The sequence below is a fragment of the Sciurus carolinensis genome, chromosome 6, assembly GCF_902686445.1.
Source record: "Sciurus carolinensis chromosome 6, mSciCar1.2, whole genome shotgun sequence".
Lineage (NCBI taxonomy): Eukaryota > Metazoa > Chordata > Mammalia > Rodentia > Sciuridae > Sciurus > Sciurus carolinensis.
In genome coordinates, this window is record NC_062218.1 from 37,177,699 (window position 1) to 37,198,361 (window position 20,663).

Here is a 20,663-nt window from a genome sequence, read left to right on the forward strand (position 1 = left end):
AACATATGCTCCAAACATTAGGTAAAAATGTTTTGGGTTTATGAAATTGCTAATAAACAGTCATTGAACTGTACTCCAAATTCTTCCTTGCAAGAGAGCCTATGTGACCCTGGCTCGCTGGTGCACTCCTCTCCTGCTTTCAGGCTTGTTATAGCTTAAGATATTAGGTGTCCCCAAAAGCTGACGTGTGAACTGATGCCAGAACGTCTGCAGGCAAAATGATAGGATTATGCAGATCTTAATCTTATCAGTACATGAATCCCCTGGTAGGTATTGACTGGGTGCTAACTACAGGCATGTAGGATGTGGACAGAGGAGGCTGGTCCCGGGGAGATGCCTTTGGTATATAATTTGTCCTTGTTAAGTGGAGCTACTTTGTGCTCTGCCTCCCCCCCACCCCAGCTTCTCTCTCTCTCTCTCTCTCTCTCTCTCTCTCTCTCTCTCTCTCTGTCTCTGACTCTTTCCCTCCCTCCTTCCTGGTTCCATGTCCTGAGCTGCTTTCCTTCCACCACACTCTTCCCCCATGATGTTCTGCACCACCTCGGGCCCGGAGCAACAGAACAAGAGAGGTGGCCATCTTCTGACTGAAATATCTGAAACCGTGAGCCCTCAAATAAACTTTTTCTCCTCTAATTGTTCTTCTCAGGCCTTTTGGTCACAGCCGTGAAAAAATTGACCAAAACCAGGCCAGACTGCCATAAATATCCACCCCAGACCCGTTCCCACAGGTGAGCTGGATTGGTAGAGCAGGAATCCCAGACAGGGGACTGTGGATAGAAAGGAAATTTTTGTTGAGGGAATCTGTCTGCACCCAAGGGAGCCAGAGGCTGCTGGTCTCCAGAAGCCAATGGTTGGAGGAGAGATGCTGGAGGCTTTAGAGCAACTTGAGGCTCACACAAGGCCCCATGGGACAGACTCAGAGGGAAGAAGTGCCAGGGAGACCCAACAGGAGTATTTCCCAGGCTAACTTCTCAGGGCAGCTGCCTGCCTCCTGGATAGGTCAACCCTGTGTGAATAACAGGATGTCTGTGGCCCCTGGTCATCCCCCTACTAAAAGGGACAAGCCACCACCGGCCCCATGCCTAGAAAAGCAGGGAGAGAGAGGGTCCTCCTCCCATCACAGCATAGCATAAGAAATCAATTTTTACATAACATCAAACAGCATAACATTAAATACAAGAAAATCTAAATATTGTGATCAGTCAGACTTTATTAAGTCAACAGTGATCTATGTATATGTGAATCCATTGATGCCTTTACAGTAGTCATGGTTTGACTCAGTTGAAGCTGTATTACGCTTCCAACATGGAAATGATATGTAAAGGAAAAGACAAAAAAGAAAACCACAGAAAGAAACTGCCAAAGAAGGGTCCATTTTACTTTTGTTCCCATTAAGGTCTCTTTTCAGTACGTGATACAGTCAATTATTGTGATATTGGTGAAACTGGAACAAGTCACTTCCAGTTAGGGTTTGCTCATCACTCACTTTTACGCCCAAGAGTATTCGTGAAACCTCCTTGAAAAGTGAGAGCTGACTTGGCCTCCACTTCAGAGATGGTTAAAGTAAAGGCCACAGCAGTTTGAGAACTTACTGATGGTCACTCATCTAGAAAGCCATGTAAGTGCTGAGACTGGATTGTGAGACTAGCTTCTTGCAATTGCACACGTGTACACTAATTCTGAAAACCTTTTAAGGACAGGTCAGAGCAGTGCGGGGCTGTAGGCGGTGGTCCTGGGGGTTCAGGAGACCAGGTGACAGAACTTCCAGGGTCAGTATACTGTGGAACCTGACCATCCCCTTTCGATCTGAACCTGGGCGGTCTGCCCTAGGAGGGCCAGGAGTTCCACTGGAACCTGATTTCCACCACCACCGTCCCCCACCTTCCTGTCAGTCCCGCCCCGCTCGGAGCTCCTTCCCTGGGACCACTGTTGAACCCCCTACTTTTCCCACAGTAGTTTCCTGGCTCGGTTATTGGGCCGATGTTCGTTAGGAAACCTTGTCGGGCCGTGAGGCCAAGCGCTGGCACTCAAATCAGCAGAAGAAATACACGGCGTTTAAATAAAAGAAGAAATAAAATAAGTCGTGAAACACATTTCTGTAGTGCAACTTGGAAACAATACAAACCGAACACGTCCATCCAGGGCCAAACGCTCCAACGGGAAATTTAAAAAACAAAACATCTGGGCAAGTACTCCATAGGGTGAAGCTGCAAACTTGGGGCAAGGGCTGTGGGCGGAGCTCAGTGAGAGAGCGCTTGCTTGCTTTGCACGCGTCAAGCCCTGGATTTGATTCCCCTGCACTTATTAGGTCCAAGACTTAACGTCTGTGCAGCCATCTTAAATCCTTACACCCATCTTATAAAATAAGTTTCGCTTTCCCGCCCTAGAGGGACACTTACAGAGAAAACAAAAGTTAAGATATAACTTCCCCTCCGCCGCCGGTTAACCAACCTCACTGAAATACCTCCTTTTTTGTCCCATCGGCCTACCACAAGCTTCTATGCAAGCAGCTCATACGCCCTTACCCCTTACGCAAGCAGTCCCAACCCGCCCTATAAAATACCCTGGCGTTAAGCCCCGCCTGCCTCTCTCGCTTTTCTCCCAGTGATGGCCTTTGTCAGATCCTGACTGACAAATAAAACTTACTGCGTGCGGATCTCCTCGCCAGGTTTCCGTGTCTGCTTCTGCGTCTCATCTCCCTTTCGGCACTGACAACAAAACCAAAACCAACACCCAGTGCTGTCTGCGCTATACCGCTTATCCGTGTAGCACACTAAGCTGTTGCAACCCCTAACTGGGGCTTCCTGCCACTAAGAAACCCTTGGCGCGGGTTAAGAGGAAACTGGCTACGCCTACAGTTATTCCGGTTGTCCACCAATCGGGTACGCGCTGCGACTTATTCAGGGGCACCGCTCCGCTGGTACCGGTTTCCTTCCACTAAGTTCCGACCTGAAAACGCAACCTTGGGAGGCACTTCAGATCTCAAGCCCAGCTGGATTTGACTTCTTACTCGTTAAAAAATCCTTTAACCGGGACTTGCTCAGAAGAAGAAAATTATAAAGCACGTCTAAAAAAAAATCACAGGCAAGGAATAAACCGGAGCGTGTTCCGCTTAAATCCAGTCACATTCAAGGCTACACCCGACTTGTACGAGGTGGAAAATTCTGAAACAAGGCTAAGTCGGACCTCGTCGACCTTTCCGCGCTTCCCTGGACGAAGAAATCTCAGACACGGCCAGAGTGAGTCCTGGTAAGATTAAGTAATGGTAGCACTGGCATACGGTGCTAAACCGTGCCTTCGACAGCAGAGCTAAGTGGAAGGACTGCTAGGCGGGCAAATCAGTAAGGAATCTCTCAGAGCCGGTGATCTGTGCACATGTCCCCGTGTGCGTAATCGTCTGCTCCTACCACCAGGAACAGCAAGATTGATAAACCCCCACCTGACTTTTGACAGGATCGAAATTAGTGAGCGTGAAATGCGATGAAACGCCATCCTTAGAAAACAAAGAACGGTATGAGAATAAAAATAAAACGAACTGGGGATGAAAAAAATAAATGACAAAAATATACGAAATACGTAAACCAAATCAGCATTTTAAAACGCGTTATAGCCGGGCATGGTGGATCACAAGGTGGAGGGAGGCCAGCCTCAGCAACTTAGTGAGCTCCCCCCCCAACCCACAAGCAACTTAGCGAGACCTTGTCTCATAAAATAAATACATGATAAACTATTAAAAACCCACGTAGTAAAAATGAAAGGGATATGGAATTAAACGAGAAAAACCACGGTGTGTTCATATTGCAAATCGCGCTTAGTAACAAAAGTTAGTGAACATTAAAAGCAGTACATCGAAAAACGAACATGGAAAATATTAAGAAATAAAATCGAGAAACCAATTCATTTTTTAAATCGACACAACTCTGAGAGCGATTCTAAAATCGTACACGTCGTTTCTGAAAGTCGAAACGGATGAAAGTCTAAAGTTATGGAAGGGAATGTGCGATGAAACGAATACAAAAGTTCGAAACAAAAGAAAACTGCAATAGGCGACCCGAAACTCTACAGAGAATCGTCAAGAGAAAGAGAATAAAAAATCGACAAGGAACAACTAAAGGCAAATCTCAGTGCATTTTTATTTCCTACGCGAAGCCGTCTTGTAACCGAGAATCTTTTCACACAGTGGGATCAGAGAGGCTCCCGCTCAGATCTGAGGTTGCCTCGCTGCCAGAGAAGGACGGGCAGCACCCCCACGGCGTGGAGAACACCGGACGAATCCACGCCAGGAGCCCTGAGAAAACCGGGCGAGGGTTCCACCAGTTGGAGGAGACGGGTCCGGGGCACTCGGAGAGACGTGGGCGGGCAGAGGTCTCGGTGTCCCCAGGTTGGTCACCAGGGGGGCGGGTCCTGCGCAGAGAAACCTGCTGCAGCCTGAGTGCGTCGGGTTCTCCCGCGGGCTCCTCCCCATCTGCCCGAGCCTCGAGTTTCTTGCGTCGTCGCGGACCGGAGGGAGGCGGTGAGCCGGTCTCGGTCGGTTCCCAGGCGCTCTGGACTCCCGCGGAATCCGTTTTGCAGGTGGACCCAGCGTCGCCGCCAACAAGGCTGGAGAACTGCTCCCAGTCGACGTCGCATTCGTCAAAGGAGAACTCTCCTAGAACAGGGTAGCAAGGGAGAGGCCAGGGCCCGCCGGTTTCTAAACTCAGCACAGGAGGAGGCCCCGGCTCGGACGTCACCTCCGCGGAATCCCAGGCCTGCTTCACAGGGCCCAGAAAATGCTGCTCCATCGCGTAAGCCTCGGACCCGCACAACAGAAGCCTCTGCGCTGATGGATGGATGAGGCAGAGCACCATTCCGAGTATTTATGCTCTTCCCGGCGGGGGGCGGAGGCAAGCAAGAAAAGCTAAAACGCAGTGGTAGGAAACTGCAGGAATCAGTAGACGAAAACAACACGATAAAAATTCAGACCGTACATAAAGCCGAAACGAATAACCACGACGCGAAAACAGCCGGAGGAAAACAAACCGAAATAAAACGGAAATGAACGGAGCTGACGGGGAACTGAACCGACAAGGGGCGGCTACCAGAGCCTGGCCCCTAGGTCTCCTGGCACGAGCCTTGCCGCCCAGAGAAACGCCGCCGGTCCGGGCGCTGCGCCTAGCGGCCTGGGGGCAAGGACGCCGCAACACGGGCGACGACAGGCCCTGGCGGTGCACACTGCTGTTGTCAAAGGAAGGACGGTTTGGGCTGCGTTTAGTCGGGCGGTCACAGAGAAGCAGGCGGGCTCGGGCAGACGGAGGAGTAGCGGCGAACGTCCCAGGCCCAGCGTGGAGAAATGACGTGGCTCCGCAGGAAACCGGTGCCTGTGAAAGCGCCATCCCGCGCGGTACTAAGCGATCCGGATCCCGCACAGAGGCCGGTGCAAAGGCCGGGATACCGCGGGATATCCGCAGCAGGCGACGCGTGCAATGTCTACAGAGATGCCAGCCGATACTGTCGGTTCCGGATCTCTTAGTAGTACGGCGAGACGGTGTTTCACTGGAACCACCACACAGGCGCGGTCATCAGACCGAGCGATGGGACTCCTGGCAAAGAGACTTGCCGCCCAGAGAAACACTGCAGGCCAACGCTCTGCGCCTACCTGTCTGGGGACTAGGACGCCAGGGCACTTGAGACGCACGGCCCGTCGAGCGGACCTGCAGTTGTCAAAGGAACACCGTTTGGGGCTGCGTTTAGTCCGGCGGTCACGCGGACCAGCGGGCCCTGGGGAGAGGATGCCTGAAACAGTGCGGTCCTAAGCTACCGCCTTGACTTTCACAGATGGCTGCTTCTCTGTAACTGCCAAAGTGAAAGCAGCCTAAACCATCCTTTTTTTGAAAACCGCAGTGTGGTCCTCCAGGGCATTGGGTTTCCAGTGTCCCGGCGTCCTTGCAGACCGGTCGCTAGGCGCAGCGCCTCGACCCGCACTGTTTCAGGCATCCTCTCCCCAGGGCCCGCTGGTCCGCGTGACCGCCGGACTAAACGCAGCCCCAAACGGTGTTCCTTTGACAACTGCAGGTCCGCTCGACGGGCCGTGCGTCTCAAGTGCCCTGGCGTCCTAGTCCCCAGACAGGTAGGCGCAGAGCGTTGGCCTGCAGTGTTTCTCTGGGCGGCAAGTCTCTTTGCCAGGAGTCCCATCGCTCGGTCTGATGACCGCGCCTGTGTGGTGGTTCCAGTGAAACACCGTCTCGCCGTACTACTAAGAGATCCGGAACCGACAGTATCGGCTGGCATCTCTGTAGACATTGCACGCGTCGCCTGCTGCGGATATCCCGCGGTATCCCGGCCTTTGCACCGGCCTCTGTGCGGGATCCGGATCGCTTAGTACCGCGCGGGATGGCGCTTTCACAGGCACCGGTTTCCTGCGGAGCCACGTCATTTCTCCACGCTGGGCCTGGGACGTTCGCCGCTACTCCTCCGTCTGCCCGAGCCCGCCTGCTTCTCTGTGACCGCCCGACTAAACGCAGCCCAAACCGTCCTTCCTTTGACAACAGCAGTGTGCACCGCCAGGGCCTGTCGTCGCCCGTGTTGCGGCGTCCTTGCCCCCAGGCCGCTAGGCGCAGCGCCCGGACCGGCGGCGTTTCTCTGGGCGGCAAGGCTCGTGCCAGGAGACCTAGGGGCCAGGCTCTGGTAGCCGCCCCTTGTCGGTTCAGTTCCCCGTCAGCTCCGTTCATTTCCGTTTTATTTCGGTTTGTTTTCCTCCGGCTGTTTTCGCGTCGTGGTTATTCGTTTCGGCTTTATGTACGGTCTGAATTTTTATCGTGTTGTTTTCGTCTACTGATTCCTGCAGTTTCCTACCACTGCGTTTTAGCTTTTCTTGCTTGCCTCCGCCCCCCGCCGGGAAGAGCATAAATACTCGGAATGGTGCTCTGCCTCATCCATCCATCAGCGCAGAGGCTTCTGTTGTGCGGGTCCGAGGCTTACGCGATGGAGCAGCATTTTCTGGGCCCTGTGAAGCAGGCCTGGGATTCCGCGGAGGTGACGTCCGAGCCGGGGCCTCCTCCTGTGCTGAGTTTAGAAACCGGCGGGCCCTGGCCTCTCCCTTGCTACCCTGTTCTAGGAGAGTTCTCCTTTGACGAATGCGACGTCGACTGGGAGCAGTTCTCCAGCCTTGTTGGCGGCGACGCTGGGTCCACCTGCAAAACGGATTCCGCGGGAGTCCAGAGCGCCTGGGAACCGACCGAGACCGGCTCACCGCCTCCCTCCGGTCCGCGACGACGCAAGAAACTCGAGGCTCGGGCAGATGGGGAGGAGCCCGCGGGAGAACCCGACGCACTCAGGCTGCAGCAGGTTTCTCTGCGCAGGACCCGCCCCCCTGGTGACCAACCTGGGGACACCGAGACCTCTGCCCGCCCACGTCTCTCCGAGTGCCCCGGACCCGTCTCCTCCAACTGGTGGAACCCTCGCCCGGTTTTCTCAGGGCTCCTGGCGTGGATTCGTCCGGTGTTCTCCACGCCGTGGGGGTGCTGCCCGTCCTTCTCTGGCAGCGAGGCAACCTCAGATCTGAGCGGGAGCCTCTCTGATCCCACTGTGTGAAAAGATTCTCGGTTACAAGACGGCTTCGCGTAGGAAATAAAAATGCACTGAGATTTGCCTTTAGTTGTTCCTTGTCGATTTTTTATTCTCTTTCTCTTGACGATTCTCTGTAGAGTTTCGGGTCGCCTATTGCAGTTTTCTTTTGTTTCGAACTTTTGTATTCGTTTCATCGCACATTCCCTTCCATAACTTTAGACTTTCATCCGTTTCGACTTTCAGAAACGACGTGTACGATTTTAGAATCGCTCTCAGAGTTGTGTCGATTTAAAAAATGAATTGGTTTCTCGATTTTATTTCTTAATATTTTCCATGTTCGTTTTTCGATGTACTGCTTTTAATGTTCACTAACTTTTGTTACTAAGCGCGATTTGCAATATGAACACACCGTGGTTTTTCTCGTTTAATTCCATATCCCTTTCATTTTTACTACGTGGGTTTTTAATAGTTTATCATGTATTTATTTTATGAGACAAGGTCTCGCTAAGTTGCTTGTGGGTTGGCGGGGGAGCTCACTAAGTTGCTGAGGCTGGCCTCCCTCCACCTTGTGATCCACCATGCCCGGCTATAACGCGTTTTAAAATGCTGATTTGGTTTACGTATTTCGTATATTTTTGTCATTTATTTTTTTCATCCCCAGTTCGTTTTATTTTTATTCTCATACCGTTCTTTGTTTTCTAAGGATGGCGTTTCATCGCATTTCACGCTCACTAATTTCGATCCTGTCAAAAGTCAGGTGGGGGTTTATCAATCTTGCTGTTCCTGGTGGTAGGAGCAGACGATTACGCACACGGGGACATGTGCACAGATCACCGGCTCTGAGAGATTCCTTACTGATTTGCCCGCCTAGCAGTCCTTCCACTTAGCTCTGCTGTCGAAGGCACGGTTTAGCACCGTATGCCAGTGCTACCATTACTTAATCTTACCAGGACTCACTCTGGCCGTGTCTGAGATTTCTTCGTCCAGGGAAGCGCGGAAAGGTCGACGAGGTCCGACTTAGCCTTGTTTCAGAATTTTCCACCTCGTACAAGTCGGGTGTAGCCTTGAATGTGACTGGATTTAAGCGGAACACGCTCCGGTTTATTCCTTGCCTGTGATTTTTTTTTAGACGTGCTTTATAATTTTCTTCTTCTGAGCAAGTCCCGGTTAAAGGATTTTTTAACGAGTAAGAAGTCAAATCCAGCTGGGCTTGAGATCTGAAGTGCCTCCCAAGGTTGCGTTTTCAGGTCGGAACTTAGTGGAAGGAAACCGGTACCAGCGGAGCGGTGCCCCTGAATAAGTCGCAGCGCGTACCCGATTGGTGGACAACCGGAATAACTGTAGGCGTAGCCAGTTTCCTCTTAACCCGCGCCAAGGGTTTCTTAGTGGCAGGAAGCCCCAGTTAGGGGTTGCAACAGCTTAGTGTGCTACACGGATAAGCGGTATAGCGCAGACAGCACTGGGTGTTGGTTTTGGTTTTGTTGTCAGTGCCGAAAGGGAGATGAGACGCAGAAGCAGACACGGAAACCTGGCGAGGAGATCCGCACGCAGTAAGTTTTATTTGTCAGTCAGGATCTGACAAAGGCCATCACTGGGAGAAAAGCGAGAGAGGCAGGCGGGGCTTAACGCCAGGGTATTTTATAGGGCGGGTTGGGACTGCTTGCGTAAGGGGTAAGGGCGTATGAGCTGCTTGCATAGAAGCTTGTGGTAGGCCGATGGGACAAAAAAGGAGGTATTTCAGTGAGGTTGGTTAACCGGCGGCGGAGGGGAAGTTATATCTTAACTTTTGTTTTCTCTGTAAGTGTCCCTCTAGGGCGGGAAAGCGAAACTTATTTTATAAGATGGGTGTAAGGATTTAAGATGGCTGCACAGACGTTAAGTCTTGGACCTAATAAGTGCAGGGGAATCAAATCCAGGGCTTGACGCGTGCAAAGCAAGCAAGCGCTCTCTCACTGAGCTCCGCCCACAGCCCTTGCCCCAAGTTTGCAGCTTCACCCTATGGAGTACTTGCCCAGATGTTTTGTTTTTTAAATTTCCCGTTGGAGCGTTTGGCCCTGGATGGACGTGTTCGGTTTGTATTGTTTCCAAGTTGCACTACAGAAATGTGTTTCACGACTTATTTTATTTCTTCTTTTATTTAAACGCCGTGTATTTCTTCTGCTGATTTGAGTGCCAGCGCTTGGCCTCACGGCCCGACAAGGTTTCCTAACGAACATCGGCCCAATAACCGAGCCAGGAAACTACTGTGGGAAAAGTAGGGGGTTCAACAGTGGTCCCAGGGAAGGAGCTCCGAGCGGGGCGGGACTGACAGGAAGGTGGGGGACGGTGGTGGTGGAAATCAGGTTCCAGTGGAACTCCTGGCCCTCCTAGGGCAGACCGCCCAGGTTCAGATCGAAAGGGGATGGTCAGGTTCCACAGTATACTGACCCTGGAAGTTCTGTCACCTGGTCTCCTGAACCCCCAGGACCACCGCCTACAGCCCCGCACTGCTCTGACCTGTCCTTAAAAGGTTTTCAGAATTAGTGTACACGTGTGCAATTGCAAGAAGCTAGTCTCACAATCCAGTCTCAGCACTTACATGGCTTTCTAGATGAGTGACCATCAGTAAGTTCTCAAACTGCTGTGGCCTTTACTTTAACCATCTCTGAAGTGGAGGCCAAGTCAGCTCTCACTTTTCAAGGAGGTTTCACGAATACTCTTGGGCGTAAAAGTGAGTGATGAGCAAACCCTAACTGGAAGTGACTTGTTCCAGTTTCACCAATATCACAATAATTGACTGTATCACGTACTGAAAAGAGACCTTAATGGGAACAAAAGTAAAATGGACCCTTCTTTGGCAGTTTCTTTCTGTGGTTTTCTTTTTTGTCTTTTCCTTTACATATCATTTCCATGTTGGAAGCGTAATACAGCTTCAACTGAGTCAAACCATGACTACTGTAAAGGCATCAATGGATTCACATATACATAGATCACTGTTGACTTAATAAAGTCTGACTGATCACAATATTTAGATTTTCTTGTATTTAATGTTATGCTGTTTGATGTTATGTAAAAATTGATTTCTTATGCTATGCTGTGATGGGAGGAGGACCCTCTCTCTCCCTGCTTTTCTAGGCATGGGGCCGGTGGTGGCTTGTCCCTTTTAGTAGGGGGATGACCAGGGGCCACAGACATCCTGTTATTCACACAGGGTTGACCTATCCAGGAGGCAGGCAGCTGCCCTGAGAAGTTAGCCTGGGAAATACTCCTGTTGGGTCTCCCTGGCACTTCTTCCCTCTGAGTCTGTCCCAGGGGGCCTTGTGTGAGCCTCAAGTTGCTCTAAAGCCTCCAGCATCTCTCCTCCAACCATTGGCTTCTGGAGACCAGCAGCCTCTGGCTCCCTTGGGTGCAGACAGATTCCCTCAACAAAAATTTCCTTTCTATCCACAGTCCCCTGTCTGGGATTCCTGCTCTACCAATCCAGCTCACCTGTGGGAACGGGTCTGGGGTGGATATTTATGGCAGTCTGGCCTGGTTTTGGTCAACTTTTTCACGGCTGTGACCAAAAGGCCTGAGAAGAACAATTAGAGGAGAAAAAGTTTATTTGAGGGCTCACGGTTTCAGATATTTCAGTCAGAAGATGGCCACCTCTCTTGTTCTGTTGCTCCGGGCCCGAGGTGGTGCAGAACATCATGGGGGAAGAGTGTGGTGGAAGGAAAGCAGCTCAGGACATGGAACCAGGAAGGAGGGAGGGAAAGAGTCAGAGACAGAGAGAGAGAGAGAGAGAGAGAGAGAGAGAGAGAGAGAGAGAAGCTGGGGTGGGGGGGAGGCAGAGCACAAAGTAGCTCCACTTAACAAGGACAAATTATATACCAAAGGCATCTCCCCGGGACCAGCCTCCTCTGTCCACATCCTACATGCCTGTAGTTAGCACCCAGTCAATACCTACCAGGGGATTCATGTACTGATAAGATTAAGATCTGCATAATCCTATCATTTTGCCTGCAGACGTTCTGGCATCAGTTCACACGTCAGCTTTTGGGGGACACCTAATATCTTAAGCTATAACAAGCCTGAAAGCAGGAGAGGAGTGCACCAGCGAGCCAGGGTCACATAGGCTCTCTTGCAAGGAAGAATTTAGAGTACAGTTCAATGACTGTTTATTAGCAATTTCATAAACCCAAAACATTTTTACCTAATGTTTGGAGCATATGTTTGACTGTGAAGCTCATTTGACTGCAAAGTCTGAGGGGGTTAAGTTGAGGCTGTTGTTTTTCAAATTCCAGCTTACATGTGTATGCACAGGGATGACTGGCTACTGGACACTGTCCCATTTCATTCAGAAGAAATACACATATACACGCACAGACCCTTCATGATTTGCATCCAATGGAGCTGGAGTGAATCGGCCACTTAAAGCTGAGCAGTTATCTATTACTGCCCCATCGCTCTCAACACAGGGACTGTGAAGAAGCTGTGCTAGAGTTCTGGTGGGGGATGTTGTTGAGCTGGAAGGCTGCAGGTTAGTGGTGACAGTCCTGGTGAGGACAGTGGGGTATGGGCCCCTGGGGAGTTGAGCCTGTACTCTCTCAGCCCGGAGTAGTTGAGTCCAAAACTTGGGATTCCCCTGATCTGCTACAACATCCCTGATGGCTGGCTCCTCTCTGTTTGTTAGGGAAACAAAAGAGACTGTCCAAAGAGAAGGAAGACCCATACCAACACATGCTCTGACCCTTGTTCACACAAGACCCAGGAGCCTGAGGTGGCACCCTCAGGTGCTTTGGTCCTCAGGGATGAGTAGGACTCCTGAGACTAAAACTGGCAGTCCCAAGCAAGGCAGGAGGAGGGCTCAGTGACACCCAGCTGGCTACTGTTGTCCCAGCTGTCTGGGAACACCCCTTCACCAGGAAGCTGGAGGCCACTGATTCAAATTCATTATAGTGCAAAATTTTCCACCCAGGAGGGGTTCCCTCTGCCACCCGTGAACAAACATATGAAGAAGTATGATCTGGAACTGAGCATGCCCAGGAGTGTGCCAGCTTGTGCCCCTGTTTTTACATGGGATGACAAGTCTTTCACCCTGAAAAGTACAACTAATGAAACCTCCTGGGCCATCTTGCACCCCGCACAAAGGTATAGAATCCTTGGGGAAATTAGTGCGCCTTAACAAACTTCCTTTAGGTTACATTCCAGCCAAGCAAGAAGGATATTTTTCTGTTGCATTAATATTAACACTTGTGAAATCCAAAAGCACCTTGAAAAATTTCAAAACGGGCATCGAGGCTTCAAACAAATATCCCCGGAAGCACTCGGGAAGAAACGGCTGATTCACCAGATTATTCTTGGCTCCATTAGGGCATTACGTCTTTATTCTCTGGGCTACTTACATGAGGAATGTCCATTTTACTGATCCGATTTGTGATTTATGCCATAATGAAAAGTACTTCAAACTGCTGCAAAGAAACAGTTGCAAAAGGAGTTCAAGTTACGGTGTCGTAGCTTTACAGTCTGCGATGATCCAAAAACCTACCTTGTTTTAGCACCCACACAAGTCTCACTCGATTTTACACGGTTTCAGGAGAGGAGGGTTCCCCGCGCATTATCCCCGCCATCTTTGAACCCGCCACTAGAAAGAAGGCGGCATCTCAATTGAGCACGCGCAGAAAGGTGCCCCCCAACACCACCACTTGTCGCAAGTGTTTCCCGCGCGAATAGGCGTGAGGTCTCCCGGTAAGTCTGCCCCCTGCCTTCGCTGTCTGGGGGACACCGGTTTGGGATCATGCCCAGTGCTCCCCTGGCTTACTATTAGTGCTAAACTTTTCCTCAGTCTTGTGCTCGTGCTCAGTGGCTTTGCAGTCACCGAGGGGCGATCTCGTGGGGTTCGGTTGCCTTTCCTCCGAGAAAACTCACCCTCGGCGGTAATCCTACCCGTCACGGAGAACCGAGGCCCGCCCTCTCCGCGAACTCCTACCTCCTCGATGAGAAACAGCTCTGGGAAAATAGCGGTGCCGGGACCCACAAAGTGCCCGCGCCGGGAACCACCGGGTCTGGCGAGGGAGACACACGGTCGGGGGCGCGGGGGACGCTCGGCGTGGAGCGGCGCGGCGACCTGGAAATCCGCTGGGCGCTGCCGCCCTAAGTGCTGGTGGGAAACCCCCGCTCCGCGTAGGGCGTAGGAGCCCGGCGGGCAGCCAGAACCCGCCCCGCGCGCCGCTTCAGGGCTGCTGAAGTCAGCTTTCTCCGAAGCTGTGACTAAAAGAACCCCACCAGCGCAATCGCGGAGGAGGAAGAGTTGATTTAAGGACTCACGGCTTCAGAGGGCTTAGTCCATGTAAGGCAGGCTCCATTCCTTGGGGCTCGAGGTGAGGCAGAACATCAGGGTGGCAGAGGGAAGCAGCTCCCTTTGTGCTCAGGAAGGAGGGAGAGGGAGAGGGAGAGGCAGAGGGACGGGGAGAGGGACAGGGAGAGGGAGATAGCAGGGGCGGGGGCAGAGCAGGGAGTGGGAGGGGGGAAAGGGAGAGGGGGAGAGAGGTGGAGACCACTCTCCCCACACAGATATATGCCCCATAGCCACGGCCCCAGTGAATCACTTCCTCCAGTCACTCCCCACCCGCCTCCAGTCACCACTCAGTAATCCAGTCAGGGATCAATTCACCGGTTAAGTTAAGGCTCTAGCCCAAAAATTTCTCCTCCAACCTGCATTGTCTGACACGTGAGCTTTTGTGGGGACACCACGTCTAAACCTTAACACCAGCTCCCGGAGGAACCAGTCAGGAGGCAGGAAGCTGGGGGGGGGGGGGCGATAGGGGGGGTCTCCCTAAGAAAATCATAACAAGTAAGTCCAAATAAGTAATAAAATGATTAAAAGCCAACGCGAAAACAGTACAAAACACAGCGCAAAATATACCGAAAGAAAGATTTCTTAAAGAAAACACAGCCCTACAAGGAAAGTGCAAACCGTGTTGCACGGTGCGATCTAGGATTGTGATACTCCTGTGGGAGGTAAACGGAGACCCTGTCCGCCTAAATCCAGTTTCCCACGATTAAAAGGAAACGGGTACTGGCGGCGCCTACAAGTCCCAGTCCCGAGTCCTACGAGAGTGGGACATCCCAGGCGGCCGCACGCCGGGGTTGGCTACGGAGATAACGGAACCCGCGCGACCGAGAGATGGCCTTGGCGGCCACTTCCCTCTTCTCCCGGAGGTCCGAGTTCCGAACGTAGTCAGAGCGGGACTGTCCACGGCGAAACCAACTTCATAGGAAGAAGAAACCGCGGCCAGGGCTAAAGAGGCCATTACTGAACTGGTCTTTCAGAAAAACGGCGTTCGCCAGCACCCCGATTTGTACCCGACGTAACTAGCAGCCGCCGAGCTAAACTGGGGTTCGCGCTCAGGAATCCGGAACCCACTTCCACACGGTGGCGGGCGCAGCTAAGCCCGAGTCTGTAGGACTAAACATCCGACTGAAAACCCGAGGCTGGAATAAACGCTAAGACATCGCCAAGCCCGTTCGTGCTCCCACGAAGCCATCACCCTCCGGGGTTCCGTTCTAACCGGCCACGGCCAAACAGAGACTCCATGGACCGGCAAACCGGTACGCGATCGGGCTTCCTGGACTCTTCCGGTACTTGGGCGGACAAGGAATGGGACTCATAGGCGCCTCTAAATCCAAGCCTGCTAAAGCCACGAAACGCGCGACGCAGCGAGGCAGGGCATCGGGCGACAGAGGCGCGGCCGCAGCCTCGGGAGACGAAGGACGGGAAGGCGCCTGGAGGACGGCGCTGGGAAAGAGAAAGCACCCGCGCCGCCCTAACCAAAAGGCTCGAGAACAGAGGCGGCGTGGCCCTGCTGGCTCGTCTGCCCCTGAGGAACTCCGGTTCCGCGCAACCGCGGAAGCTGCACGTCAGAACCCGGCAGAAAGGCGGTGCGGCCACCGAGAAAACCCGCGCACGGAACGACGAGCTGAGCTGCAACCAATCGAGAGTGCGTGAGAGAAAATGGTGCGGCTGGGATCGTGCAAAGGACCGCAACTAGCCTAGATGTCCCCGACAAATTTCCGCTATGGCGCCATACACGGTGCTGTCACCGAGAATCTGGAGACACAAAGACAGGAGCGGTACTGCGCCCCAGGCTTGGTGCAAATGTGTGCTGTGACAGAAAAACCGTCGGGGGCGCGCTGCTGGTCAGAGAGCAATTGGGAACGCCGGGAACTTCGACCCGAGAACAGCGGCGCCAGTGGGCCTGGGACAGAGAAAGGGACCGCCGAGAGTGCGGAGAAAGGTCTCCCCGCGCAGCTGACGGAAACGCTAAGAAGAAACAGCAGGCTTCTTCCCTTTTGGGGGCAGCGCTGGACAACCGCGATTCCACCTGCTGGCGGCGCTGGACCCCGCTTCGGTCCCCGCACACAGCGGACGGCTTTGCGGAGGCAAGGCAACTATGACCTCTGTCTCCATCAGCGGGGCAGCGGGTAAAACTAGGCCAGCGCTGAGAAGGGAGCGGTTGGTAAGTCATGGTGGCTAGTGAGATTTCCACTCCCACTGACTGTCCCTAACCCCGCCCTTCCGACATAAGAAAACTTTTGGGGTTTTTTTGGCGAAGTCCAGGCCTCCAATATGGGAAGTCGCCAGGAACTGACCCAGAGGCCTGGGCGTGGTGAGAGCAGGCTGAGTAGCACCCGAGGCCGGCACGGATTCGGCTGGTCTTGAGGAAAAAGTAAGGCGCCCTGGACACCAACAGCCCCGCTGCCAGGAAGCAGTTCTTCCAGCGGGGCGGTCCTTGCGGGGTCCTCCTTGCATGCCATTCCTCGGTCTGGGTCTGGGATCCTTCTCCCTTTTCAGATACCTCAGCGCTCTGATCTAGAGGCTGAGGAATGCATCCCTCTGGGGCGGGAATCTGCACTGGAGGGCGAGGGCGCAGTGGAGAATAAAGGCACTGCGCAGCCTGACCTTGGCTCTTTGGCTTTGTGGCTTTGGTTGACCAGGACTGCAGACCTCACGTCCTGCACCCCACCTCCTGCTGGTTGGAGCTCTGTGACAGCTGGTCCTTTTTACTGATGCTTAACTAAGTCAGGTAAAGCGGGCGAGATGGCGCATGCCAGTAATCCTTGCAAGGCCACTGGCTCAGGCAGGAGGATCTCCAGTTGGAGGTCAGCTTGGGCAACGCAGTGAGACCCCCTCATAAACCAACCAAACAGCCAAACAAACCAAAAACTATGTCTGATGTCTTTGATTTCTGAGGGTAATAGTGGAAGTGGGCAATGGGGTAATGGACTGGGTGACTCCACCATGGGTGATGGTATTGATGGTGGGTTGCCTGCCCCTCTGTGAACCCATTGTAATCGTCAGACTGAGCCGGCCATGGTGGCCCATGCCCGCAATGCCAGCAACAGGGAAGAAGGACCGAAAATTCCCAGCCCGCCTCAGCTTACCGAGTTCCTAAGCAACTGAGCCAGATCTGGTCTCAAAATCAATAATGATTATTTTAAAAAGGGAATAGAAATGTAGCTTTGTGGTAAAAAGTACCACTGGTGTTCGATCCCCAATAGTACACCTGCTCCCAAATCGTCAAACTGGGGTTCCCTAATTGCTTTACTGGCCTTCTGCCAAACTAACATTTTAAATGAGTCACTGAAGGCTTCTCTGTCTTGGGGTGTTGCAATGGTGGCAGAATTTCCAGCACTTGAATCCTCCCCTTCCACTCACTTTTCAAGATGCCTCTGAAATACATTCTTCTGGAAATTATGGAAGTACCACGGCGCAGGAGGGAATTGCGCTGTCCAGTGACTTTCTTGCTCTCCCTCAAAGATCTGCACTGCTGGAAGGGATGCCCCACAGAGACTCCAGACTCCACCACGTGCATCTCCAGCAGCCGTCAACATCTCCCATACCTCTGTGGCTGGTCCAATCAATCAGTTCCATTTTTTTCCCAGATGAATCTGGGCTGGTTTCAGAATGTGACAGGTGTTCCAGAGAGGTAAGGAGACCCTTTTGGGACTCTTATCTCACCTACTCTCAAACTTGCTACCACAGTCTTCCCCCTCTGTGCTACCATTTCCTCCCCTAGCCAAAATCCTCCTTGGTACCTGAAGTGTCTCCACTTGCCTCCTTCTCTGTGGGTCTGAACAATGGAGGAAAAGTGCCTTGTCCCCACAGGAAACCTTACAGTCACTTTACAGAGACCAAGAGGCCAGGGCAGAGAGCTCTTTAAAACAAAATTGGGGACCCATCAGGCTTATCTCCACTCACCAACACACCTTCCCATTGCTTAGTCCATTCATTCATTCATTCGTTCATTCACTTTGTAGTACTGCAGATTGAACCTAGGTCCTTGAGGCATGCTGGGCAAGTGCTCCACTACTGAGCTCAACCCCCAACCCTTCCCCTCCACCCTAGTCTTGCATTTGAGCAGAAATGTTGGAATTTGCACTCCTGATGGTAAGGGTGACCAACTCCAGATTGGGGTTCTAAAGAGGAGTTTGGTAGGTATTACTCCCCCAAAGGTGTGTGCATCAGAGCTACTTCAGGCCTTCAAATTCGGTGTGCTTCCAGGGTAGTGTGTGCCTGTGAGAATGGACAGAGACTGGTCTTGGGAGGAGCACATTGCCTAAGAGGAGACCCTAAGCCTTTTGCAGTCTCAAATTGGCCAGAGTCTGGGGAGGCTGGCAATATCAGGTATATATGCAGGTGCCAGGTCATGGTTTCAACCCCCAGGGTTGAACTGGAGGGCACACAATACACAAAAAAACATGTCATGTGGATTCTTTCATAGTTTCTGACCTTGTTTTTCATTGGAAAGAGGAAACAGTGTTAAAAAAGACCTATATGTTTATACAGTTTCAAGAAGGGAAGCTTCACCAAACCAAGATGGGCAGCACAATAACAAGACTTGTTAGGATACCACTGACCAAAAAAAGGTGACACAAAACAGATGTTTTTCAGACATTTGAACAAAATGCAGAAAGGAAGTCGAGGTACCCCAGCAATGTGCACAGGTGAACCTTCTGGGAAGTGTGGACATGGCACAAAAGCTAAGCAGTTATGTCTTAGAGAGATGGTCATAATACATGTTCGTGCTTTCCAGCGAAATGAAGAAAAGCTTTTCCTCTGTCTCTGTGGGTCCCGTGGCTATGGGAGGAACCGTGAGTTAATTTGGAAATGGCCAAACAGGATCAAAGGCATACAGATGTATGAATTTTAAATTGTATGTATATGGAAGCATCACAGAAAGAACTGATTACTCCAAAGGAGTGGTGAAATTGGAGAACTTACAAACAACCACCTCAAGAGGGGCTGGCAAGGGACAGGGTTATACATATGGAAGGAGAAATGACTTTTGGGGGAGACGAGTGGTTTTCTAGGTGAGTACTGGGCAATTAAGAAGGTTTTGAAAGAATGTCTGATTGAGTGTGGTGGTGAATTTTCTTATCAGAGAGGGGTGATAAGAGAATTGGGGTGAGTATTAATGATGATCACATTACTTGGAGAAGCTCTGCTTTTAGGTGTACATATAGAATTCAGAAACTCAAGTGTCCTCACTTCAAAATAATCCTTTTGCCAAAGTGCCATGTATTGAGCATGGCATAGCCTGATCTCCTTTCACAATCCCCTTCATTAGGAAAATTCCTAATTCTGACAATTTTTTCAGCCCGTTTTCTGTTGCTATCACAGGATCTCAGGAAACAGGCAATTTATGAAGAAAATAAACTTATTTAACTATGGGTTCTGGAGTTGGGGAGGTCAAAGAACATGACTGAGGCAACTGATGAGTTGGCAAGTTGTGCTCCCTTGTCCAATGGTGGGAAGGCTCGGGAACATGGAACCTACAGGAGAGAGCCCACTACTGCCAGCCCTTTTGTAAGACATTGAATCCTCTCATGGAGGCAGAGCCCTCATGGCCTAATCAGTTTTTAAGGCCCCACTTTCCAATACTGTTGCCTGCGGGGATTCAGATTCCGGTGCGTAAACTTTGGGGGATACACTGAAATCAGAGCAAGGATCTCCAGCTCGTTTTTTCAAATGTGGATTTGAGCCTCAATACTGATGGTAACAGTGATCACCCCTGGGCCTGGTAGACCAGGAGAAAACAAAGACCATGGAGATAAATGGGCAGCATGTAAAAGGGAACATACCCCAGGGGTAGTTACACTGAGCTAGCACGTGCACAGTCCTTCCTGTTGCCTCTTGTCTCAACAGAGAACTCCACATTGTCACCCTGTTCACCAGCAAGGAAGAGCATTTTCCAATGGTCTCCTGGATTGAAAATCCACCCCTTCCCCTTTGCCATTTAGTGACAGTTTTGCATCCTTGTTGCAGCTCAAAGGAGTTTGCCTTGAGATGCTCTCTAGGAGAGGTCCATGGATTTTTTTGAGTACACTGATTCTCTCGTCCCGCAGGGTGAAGAGAAGCTCCTGCACACCACTCCCAATGCACTTCATGGAAGAGTTCTTCCTGACCTTTCCCCACAGTGTCCACCCCCTGGTGCTTTTATTTTGGGGACAGTTGTTTCTAATAATCTAGGAGTGTATTCAGTTACTGGTTCCAACAGCTCACCCAGATATGGCTCCTGAAACAACAGTGGGTTAAAACCATGTGTGTGTCTCTCCTGTGAAAGGAAAGCAGTAGTGTGTGGGGACAGCATGAACCTGGACCTAGTTGAGGTCACATTACACAAGGTATCTTGAGTCCGTGCATGTTATGGCGTTAATGTGAACCCTAAGAAACCTACTGAGAGTTTCTTCTTTCCCTAAATGGTGGAGTGAGTCTTAGTGAACTTCCTGAGGACCATGCACTGAGGACAGTGAATGCAGGCATCATTTCCCCTAGAAAGGGGAATGCTTGTATAGAGGGAGATGTTAAGCAATCCCCTTGAAACTGAGGGTTCTCAGAAATCCCTGTTCTCCTTGAGCCATTTGAGATGCTAGCCAGAAAAGGAGTAGGTCCTGAGATAAGTTCCACAACTACCAGCAGCAAGGCTAGCGTGTGGCTGGAAATATGTTCATCAGACCTAAGAGTCAGAAGTTTTCTTGTAATGAAAATATGGGGAAGAAAAGCATATATCATTTTACATTTAGCTTACCTTGACTGTAAATAGGAGAGGCATTACAGTACACAATGGGGAGCTTTGGGGACAAAAGGGACAGGT

General features: G+C 51.4%; 2 protein-coding genes across 2 annotated transcripts; one reads left to right on the forward strand and one right to left on the reverse strand.

Moving 5' to 3' along the window:
- Nucleotides 1-4,172: 4,172 nt before the first annotated feature.
- Nucleotides 4,173-4,847, reverse strand: LOC124986303 (annexin-2 receptor-like). The gene has a single exon (XM_047554732.1). It carries the CDS (start codon nucleotides 4,845-4,847, stop codon nucleotides 4,173-4,175), a length of 675 nt encoding a protein of 224 aa, XP_047410688.1.
- Nucleotides 4,848-6,894: 2,047 nt separating this feature from the next.
- Nucleotides 6,895-7,569, forward strand: LOC124986304 (annexin-2 receptor-like). Its single transcript, XM_047554733.1, has one exon. It carries the CDS (start codon nucleotides 6,895-6,897, stop codon nucleotides 7,567-7,569), a length of 675 nt encoding a protein of 224 aa, XP_047410689.1.
- The last annotated feature ends 13,094 nt before the right edge of the window (nucleotides 7,570-20,663 follow it).